Source organism: Hypanus sabinus, chromosome 11 (assembly GCF_030144855.1).
Source record: "Hypanus sabinus isolate sHypSab1 chromosome 11, sHypSab1.hap1, whole genome shotgun sequence".
NCBI lineage: Eukaryota > Metazoa > Chordata > Chondrichthyes > Myliobatiformes > Dasyatidae > Hypanus > Hypanus sabinus.
This window is the reverse complement of record NC_082716.1, coordinates 111,585,283-111,594,956: the sequence shown is the minus strand read 5'-3', so window position 1 is coordinate 111,594,956 and position 9,674 is coordinate 111,585,283. Positions and strand designations below refer to the sequence as shown.

At 45.0% G+C, this 9,674-nt stretch overlaps 1 protein-coding gene across 7 annotated transcripts in view; it reads right to left on the bottom strand.

Moving 5' to 3' along the window:
* Positions 1-443: 443 nt before the first annotated feature.
* The window catches only part of sirt2 (sirtuin 2 (silent mating type information regulation 2, homolog) 2 (S. cerevisiae)), a 120,092-nt gene continuing 110,861 nt past the window's right edge, over positions 444-9,674 (bottom strand). For 6 of the 7 annotated variants that reach the window (XM_059985135.1, XM_059985134.1, XM_059985136.1 and 3 more), the window contains 3 exons: positions 9,273-9,340; positions 8,232-8,301; positions 444-1,847 (listed from right to left, as the gene is read on the bottom strand). In XM_059985135.1, the coding sequence (XP_059841118.1) occupies positions 1,710-1,847; positions 8,232-8,301; positions 9,273-9,340 (276 nt within the window). In that variant the 3' untranslated portion in view covers positions 444-1,709. The remainder of the gene's footprint in view (positions 1,848-8,231; positions 8,302-9,272; positions 9,341-9,674) is intronic. The other variant, XM_059985137.1, reaches the window with a different exon arrangement.

Genomic DNA, 9,674 nt, shown 5'->3' with positions numbered 1-9,674 from the left:
TTTTGTGTGTGTTACTCTGTCCATAGACACTGTCTGACCTGCTGAGTTCCTCCGGCATTTTGTGTGTGTTACTCTGACCACAGACACTGTCTGACCTGCTGAGTTCCTCCAGCGTTTTGTGTGTGTTACTCTGCCCATAGACACTGTCTGACCTGCTGAGTTCCTCCAGCATTTTGTGTGTGTTACTCTGTCCATAGACACTGCCTGACCTGCTGAGTTCCTCCAGCGTTTTGTGTGAGCTGCTCTGGATTCCTTCTGCCCTACACTAGATAGAGTCAGTTGCTCCCACACATCCTGCCACATCAGATGAGTCGGTCCATGCAATCCAGTTCAGTGGAACTGCGTCGGGCTCTTCTTGGCTCACACACGACAGGTAGTGAGTAATGGAGAATGAACACAGTCACTGAGCTGAGTGGCAGTATGACATACCAAGTGAATCAAAGTGAATTAATACTTACTTTTTATTTTCTAACATCAGAAACATGCCAAACTTTATATATCTAATATACAACCATTAATGAAAGATCAGAGCTAATTATTTGTAAATGCTTATTATGAGTAACTTGGCGATTTTAAAGTTAAAGTGTTCACACTTCAAACTTCACTCTGTTACTACAGGATGTTGCCCATCTGGTTCAATTCTCCATCAATCCAATTCCTCATTCTTGATAGAGAGACTTCTTACAGCCCTACCATCAAAACTATTTTATGTCAATGTGAACCCAACAAAACTGTATTCATCAGTTACCAGCAAACTTAAGAAAATCTGCAGTTACTGGAAATCCAGGCAACACACACAGACTGCTGGCGAGTGAGGGAACCAGCCCACCCATTTCAATTCTACTTCCCTTTCCCACTCTGACATGTCAGTCCATAGTTTCTCTACTGCAGCAATGAGGCCACACTCGGGTTGCAGGAGCAACACCTTATATTCTGTCTGGGTAGTCTCCAACCTGATAGCATGAGCATCGATTTCTCCAACTTCCAATAATTGTCCCTGTCCCCCTCAAAACCATTCCCAGTTCCCTTTTTCACCCACCCATCACCTCCCACTGGTGCTCCTTCCCCTTTCCTTTCTGCCCTCTCCAATCAGATTCCCCTTTCTCCAGCCCTTTATCTCTTTCACTAATCAACTGCCGAGCTCTTTACCTCAACCCTCCCCCTCCCCGTTTCACCTATCACTGGCCATGTTGCACTTCTTCCTCCCCTTCCCATCTTCCTGCTCCAACTCTCATCCTTTTTCCAGTCCTGATGAAGGGTCTCAGCCCAAAATATTGACTGTTTTCACCCTTCTCCATACAGTTGCCTGACCTGCTGAGTTCCTCCAGCATTTTGTGTGCACAATTTACCATTTGCTGCCTGGTACTTATGAATTCCCAGGGAGCAGAACCTAAGTATCATTTTATAGGAAAGAGTGAACAAGAGTTAAAAAATTACGCCAAGAATTGCAGTTTCATCCCGACCACGGTGGACATATTGGTCCCCGACTAGATTTCTATAATCAAACCATCAAAGAGAAAGCAAACCTGTAATATATATTTGATGGAGTAACAAGATTGCAGGATAGAGGGGAGGATGAAGGTCTTTATAGTTAAGATCCATAGCACTTCAACTGAGGTATCAAGGAGTTTGTAAGAGAGTTCACTCTCCCTGCCAGATGCCGGGCTTGGTTATCTGGGGCTGTGGTCCATCTGCAAGCGCTGCTTTCTTCAGGCATCAGGCTTCCCGGTCTCGGTCTCTGTCACTGCCTCTGCCCCCTGCTTGCTTTTCTCCTCTGAGGCCTGTGTACCTTTGGCTCTGCTGTCTATCATAGCGTGCTCCTTTTCCACAATTCCTTCAAGCTCCTCCTGCAAGAGAATGAGAGATAATCACACAGGTCCAATGCATGAGGAAATTCACTTACTTCTTACATTACAACACCCTAGCAAGATAACAATTGAAGAGGAATTGTGATTTTGAATAAATTTCTCAAAATGTCATGAACACCATCAAGAACATTCTACCTATCATAGGTAGGGTGGTAAAGAAAGCTCTTAGCACGTTTGTCTTCATAAATCAAAGCACTGAGTACAGGAGATGGGATGTTACGTTGAAGTTGTATAAGACAATGGTGAGGCCTAATTTGGAGTACTGTGTGCAATTTTGGTCACCAACCCACAGGAAAGATGTAAATAAGGTTGACAGAGTACAGAGAAAATATACAAGGATGTTGACGTGACTGGAGGGCCTGAGCTATATGGAAAGATTGAATAGGTTAGGACGTTACTCCTTGGAATGCAGAAGATTGAAAGGAGATTTGATAGAGATATACAAAATTATGAGGGGTATTGATAAGGTAAATGCAAGCAGGCTTTTTCCACTGAGGTTGAGTGGGACTACAACCAGATGTCGTGGGTTAAGTGTGAAAGTTGAAATGTCTAAGGGGAACGTGAACATGAGGGGAAACTTCTGCACTCAGAGGGTGGTGGGAGTGTGGAATGAGCTGCCAGGACAAGTGGTGCATGCAAGCTCGATTTCAACATTTAAGTGAAGTTCGGTTAGGTACATGGATAGTAGGAACATGCAGGGCTATGGTCCTGGTGAAGCTCAATTGGGAGGAGGCAGTTTAAATAGTTTCACCATGGACTAGATGGGCTGAAGGGCCTGTTCCTATGCTGTACCTTCCTATGACTCTATGACATCTTCAGGTGATGCCTCAAGGACTCTCACCATCCAAAGCATGTCCACGTCCCATGACTACCATCAGGGAGGAGGTACAGGAGCCTGAAAAGGCACACTCAACGTTCCGAAAATGAGGGCATGTCCTGGATGCCGCCTTCTTGGGGCAGTGGCTTTTGAAGCTGTCTTTGATGGTGGGGAGGCTAGTTCCCATGATGGATCTGACTGGGCCTGCAGCTTTTCCTGATCCTCTGCAGTGTCTACACACCAGGTGAGATGCAGCCAGTCAGAATGCTCTCTCGGGTACATCTGCAGAAATTTGCTAGTTTTTGGTGACATGCCAATCTCCTGATGAAATACAGGATTTTGGCATAGTTTCTTCATGATTGCATCAATATGTTGAACCTGTATCAAAGAATGATCTTCAGGAATAAAAGGCTTCACATACAAAGAGTATTTGAGACTTGTCAACTTGTACTCAACAGAATGCAGTGCAGGAGGATGAGGGGGGAGTCTCACTGAAACCTACCAGTTCCCAAAAGCATATCGAGAATGGACGTGCAGAGGACATTTCCTTTACAATTGAGCTGAGGAGAAATTTATTCAGTCTGAGGGTGGTAACTCTATGGAATTTACCACCACAGAGGGGGGTTTTTAAGTTATTCAATGTGTTTAAGGCAGACATTGATAGGAGGTGAAAGGCAATGGGGAAAAGGTGGGAGAATGTGGCTGAAAAAAGCCAGCCATGATTGAATGATGGAGTGTGCTCGATAAGCCTAATGGCCTGATTCTGCCCCTACGGTATCTTTGCCATTCAAAAAAGAGCTCCCAACTTCATCCCATCTCGAGCACTCATTCTGTAGCGTCATAGTAATGGCTCAAAGTATGTTTGAATATTATTTATGAGTGATTAAGCCTTTTGCCTCTAACACCCTTTCAGGTGCTGAGTTTCAAACCCTTACCATCCACTCACCCTCCTTAATCTCTCAATCAATTACTACCACCCATAAGGTGATATGTGACTAAAAGCTTGATGGCTTTACAGTCATAGTGGTTAAATATTTCTTATTCTTAACGTTGCAACTCCATAAAACCCTGGTTAGGCCACACATTGTGTTGCGTTCTGGACATCTCATTACAAGAAGGAAGTGGAAGCTTCAGAGAGGGTGCAGAGGAGATTCACCAGGATGCTGTCTGGATTAGAGAGGGTGCAGAGGAGATTTACCAGGATGCTGTCTGGATTAGAGAGGGTGCAGAGGAGATTTACCAGGATGCTGTCTGGATTAGAGAGGGTGCAGAGGAGATTCACCAGGATGCTGTCTGGATTAGAGAGGGTGCAGAGGAGATTTGCCAGGATGCTGTCTGGATTAGAGAGGGTGCAGAGGAGATTTACCAGGATGCTGTCTGGATTAGAGAGGGTGCAGAGGAGATTGACCAGGATGCTGTCTGGATTAGAGAGGGTGCAGAGGAGATTTGCCAGGATGCTGCCTGGATTAGAGAGGGTGCAGAGGAGATTGACCAGAATGCTGCCTGGATTAGAGAGGGTGCAGAGGAGATTTACCAGGATGCTGTCTGGATTAGAGAGGGTGCAGAGGAGATTGACCAGGATGCTGCCTGGATCAGAGAGGGTGCAGAGGAGATTCACCAGGATGCTGCCTGGATTAGAGAGGGTGCAGAGGAGATTCACCAGGATGCTGCCTGGATTAGAGAGGGTGCAGAGGAGATTTACCAGGTCGTTGCCTGGATTAGAGAGGGTGCAGAGGAGATTGACCAGGATGCTGCCTGGATTAGAGAGAGTGCAGAGGAGATTTACCAGGATGCTGCCTGGATTAGAGAGGGTGCAGAGGAGATTCACCAGGATGCTGTCTGGATTAGAGAGGGTGCAGAGGAGATTTACCAGGATGCTGCCTGGATTAGAGAGACTGCAGAGGAGATTTACCAGGATGCTGCCTGGATTAGAGAGGGTGCAGAGGAGATTTACCAGGATGCTGTCTGGATTAGAGAGGGTGCAGAGGAGATTTACCAGGATGCTGCCTGGATTAGAGAGGGTGCAGAAGAGATTCACCAGGATGCTGTCTGGATTAGAAAGGGTGCAGAGGAGATTTACCAGGATGCTGCCTGGATTAGAGAGAGTGCAGAGGAGATTTACCAGGATGCTGCCTGGATTAGAGAGGGTGCAGAGGAGATTCACCAGGATGCTGTCTGGATTAGAGAGGGTGCAGAGGAGATTGACCAGGATGCTGTCTGGATTAGAGAGGGTGCAGAGGAGATTTACCAGGATGCTGTCTGGATTAGAGAGGGTGCAGAGGAGATTGACCAGGATGCTGTCTGGATTAGAGAGAGTGCAGAGGAGATTCACCAGGATGCTGCTTGGATTGGAGAGGGTGCAGAGGAGATTCACCAGGATGCTGTCTGGATTGGAGAGGGTGCAGAGGAGATTCACCAGGGTGCTGCCTAGATTGGAGAGCATGTCTTATGAGGATAGGTTGAGCAAGTTAGGGTTTTTCTCTTTGGAGTGAAGGGGGAGGACAGGTGAATTGAAAGAGGTGTACAAGATGATAAGAGGCATAGATCGTGTGGGCAGCCAAAAACTATTTCCCTGAGTGGAAATGGCGAATACAAGGAGGCATAATTTTAAGATGATTGGAGGAAAGTATAGGAGGGATTAGAGTCACAGTGATAGAAAAGAACAGCACAGAAACAGGCCTTTCAGCCCATCACCATGCTGAAAGCCCATCGACTGGCACCAGAACCATAGCTCTCCATGCTCCTACCATCCATGTACCTATCCAAACTTTGCTTAAACAACATCAGTGATGTAGGAACATTTAAGAAACTTGTATATAGACACATGGATGATAGAAAAATGGAGGGCTGTGTTAGATTGATCTTAGAGTCAGTTAAAAGATCAGCACAACAAAGTGAGCTACATGGCCTGTCTGTGTTGTAGCGTTCTATGCTCTTATTTCTCTGCTAAAGAAAATAGGTCCTCTACCCAGCATCCTCATCACCTTATGAATCATAATCAAGAAGAAACGCAGAGGGGTTTGGGCACTGAACCCAGGCGGATGCAGGTTCATAACTATAGAGCAACGTATTTCAGACACAGGATGAGAGTGGCACTTTGTGTTGAAGTGACGGCCTGGAGAATGCCACCAGTTATGCTGAGCTAGCGGTCGACATTCTGAGTGACCATTCAGTGTGATGTTGCAAATCTTACAGGACGGTCGGCAGCAAACTCTATTTGCCTGGCGTCATTTGGGATTAAAGCCTAAACCAGATTCTCCTGTTGGGAAAGTATAGTGCACAAAGATTCAAAGTTCATTTATTATCTAAGAATGTATACAGTATTGCTGGCTGGTGGTGTAGTAGCAAACGGTCCTGAGTTTGAATCCAGCCGACTCCTTGAACACTTTCCATCTGTGCTGGGTAGAGTGTTGAGCAAGCAACTTGGCCTCGTAAAAAAGTCAAATGCTATGAAATGGCAAAAATGTGACTCAATGTGCCACAAGGTGTGAAAAGGAACAATAACAACAATGTATGCAGTATACAACTCTGAGATTCGTCTTCCCTCGGACAGCCACAAAACAAAGAAAACACCATGGAACACACACACAAAATGCTGGAGGAACTCAGCAGGTCAGACAGTGTCTATGGACAGAGTAACACACACAAAATGCTGGAGGAACTCAGCAGGTCAGACAGTGTCTATGGACAGAGTAACACACACAAAATGCTGGAGGAACTCAGCAGGTCAGGCAGTGTCTATGGACAGAGTAACACACACAAAATGCTGGAGGAACTCAGCAGGTCAGACAGTGTCTATGGACAGAGTAACACACACAAAATGCTGGAGGAACTCAGCAGGTCAGACAGTGTCTATGGACAGAGTAACACACACAAAATGCTGGAGGAACTCAGCATACCAGGCAGCATCTATGGAAAAGAGTACAGTTGACATTTCAGGCTGAGACCCTTCATCAGTCCTGATGAAACGTCGACTGTACTTTTTTCCATAGATGCTGCCTGGTCTGCTGAGTTCCTCCAGCATTTTGTGCGTGTTGCTCGGATTTCCAGCACCTGCAGATTTTCTCTCGTTTGTGAAAACACCATGGAAGAAAAAGATCAAACACGCAACGTGTAAACAAAGGAACTAATGACGCAAATGGGAAAAAAATGAGTGAAAAATGTAGAATATCAGACATCAAACCGCAGAGCCACTGGAACAGTCTAGGAATGTTTAGTTCACTTTAGATCAATTCAGCACTGTGTCGCTTGTTGGCTCCACCCCAATCAAAATTCATTTAAAAAATAGCAACTAAAAAAAGGATAAACCAGAAACACATATAATATGATCAGCAGATTTCAATCCACAAACCCATTGATTAAACCTTGCCCAAGACCCAAGACTCCGGCACTATCCTCTGGCACAAGCTCATTTCTAATATTTGCCACCTTTCTCAGGTAAGAACAAAAGAAATCCAGCCTGGAGTAAATCCATCAACCCATTTTAAGGTCTATTAGAAAAATGGAGGGGTGTGTAGGAGGGAAGAGTTAGATTGTACTTGGAAGAGGGTAAAAGGTTGGCACAGGTCGGTGGGCAGATGGGCTTATACTGTGCTGTAATGTTCTATGTTCATTCAATAAAACTATGATTGGCCGTTCTAGTGTTTGTATTTTCTCAGTGTCACCTCGTAGGCGTGCAGTGTTCCTTGGATTGTTTACCTTTCACGTCTAATTGTTTGAGTTTGGACCGGCTCTGGTTTTCACTTTGTGTTGCAGGTGTCTCACTTGGGATCACGGGGATTGTTAAACTCTCTTTGTATTTTTCACTTTTATTCAACTTGGGGTAATTTAGTTAGTGTGGTACTTTCAATCTCTTGCACTGTAATTGTTGGCTTTGGGGATTATTGCTTTGTCTGGACACCTATGTTGTCTGATCGGTCCGACGTGCTCCAGGGTGTATCTCAGGGGGACCATGCCAATCTGTCCTTGCTCGGTCGTTGAGGTTCCTTGTCTGGTGAAACTCAGACCGAGTTCTTCAGTGTATCGTCAGTGATTTCAGCTCTTCAAGTTTCTGTACAGTTTGTCTGAGCTTTTGTTAGTTTTGCTGGTTAATTTCTGTAATAAATCTTTTGTTGGAATTGCCAAAGTCTCTGTGATTCCTGCACTTGAGTTTGCTAGTGACCATTACATCTAGGCCCTACTCTGTAAGTGGTATTTAGAGTTCTACAGCACAGAAACAGGTCCTTCGGCCCATTGAATTCATGCTAACCACCTAATACCCACTCAACATCAATCCCATTTTAATCTTCCCACATGCCCAACTGCCCCCAGATTCACCTACACACTGGGACCAGTTAAACTACTGACCCACAGATCCTTAGGATGTGGGGTACCCACACGGTCACAGGGAAAGCTTGCAACCTCCACACAGTCAGCACCAGAAGTCAGGATCAAATCTGGATTGCTGCTGCTGCAAGATCCTTTCCTGCCTGATCCTTGTAATTCCCGATTCCTCTTCAGTTTAAAAATCCATCAGTATAAGCTTGAAGCAGAGAGTGTCACTGTACCTTCCAGCCTAGCTGGTCAGCAAGAGCCAGGCAGCCATCGTCACAGGAACCTATGTAAGCTACGTCCCTGCTGAGACAAAATTGTGCCACATCAGGATAGACGTGCAACACGAAGATCCCAAAACAACCAATACATGGAATAAACATTATAAAAGTCTATAATTACTGTTAATAATCAATCAATCAGGGTGGCGGGATGGAGATTCGTCTCTACCAAAGGAGGTGTAAGACGCTCCTTCACTTTGTTAGCCTGCAGGTCACCCTTGGACAAGGTGTAGCATCTGCCTAGTTCCCGATCAGGGTCACGTGAAGCCAGGGGAGCAGGTGGTGGATGGTCATATGAGCATCCGGTGCATCACAAGTCCTGGTTACGTGACCACTGACGCCAGGCAGACAATCTGTGAAGAGTATTGATAACAGCTGGGGTCACCCGTCTTGTAAAGACACTGCCCAGAAGAAGGCAATGGCAAACCAGTTCGGTAGAAAAGTTTGTCATGGGAAGACTATGAATGCCAACAAGCCACATCACAAACAAACAACTTAAAATCATGAAAGATAAAGGCGAAACAGTGAAAGATATGCCATTCAAAAGGATGGAGGAATCAAGAACCAGGGGCACATAGAATGAAGCTGATTCTCAAAATGATCCTGCCAGGAGCAGATTGTAGTGTGCAGAAGGATGTTGCGCCAATATCTGAATGAAGAAAATTTACAGGGCTGTTTGACGAGGAGTGGAGGAATGGAATGAGTTGGATTTCTCTTATATTAGACTGATGGGCTTCTTCTTTCTGTGTTGCAACTATTCTTTAATCCTGTGCCCTGAAATGTTAATCTGTTGTTCACTATTGACATTGCCTACTGAGTATTTCCAGTATTTTTCAGTCTACTTCAGACTTAGAGTTTTCCCAGTATCTTGGTGTAAGGGGTAAAAGGATTTGGTGCCTTGATTTATATTTTTATAAAAAGGCTTGGATACATTCATAAGATACAGCCGGATAAAGTCTTGGTGTAATCTGACAAAATCATCTGCGACAAACTTGCCTGTAGGCTTTTTCAGAATCAAAGTCAAGGGAACTCCCAAGCCCCAGAAGTGCCATCATGGGATCACCCTGAGGGAAAGAAAGAAAAACAAACATTCATTAACTAACAGGAACACTGACAACAAAGATTTTGCTTCCTGATACTTTTGGGTGTATCTTATGGATTTTGGGCTGCTGATCATGAAAATCATCATTAAATTTCCCTATCATAGAAACATAGAAAACATACAGCACAATACAAAGTTGTGCCAAACGTGTCCCTACCTTAGTAATTACTAGGGTTACCCATAGCCCTCTATTTTTCTAAGCTTCATGTACCTGTCAAAAAGTCTCTTAAAAGACCCTAACGTATCCGCCTCCACCACCATTGCTAGCAGCCCATTCCACACACTCACCACTGTCT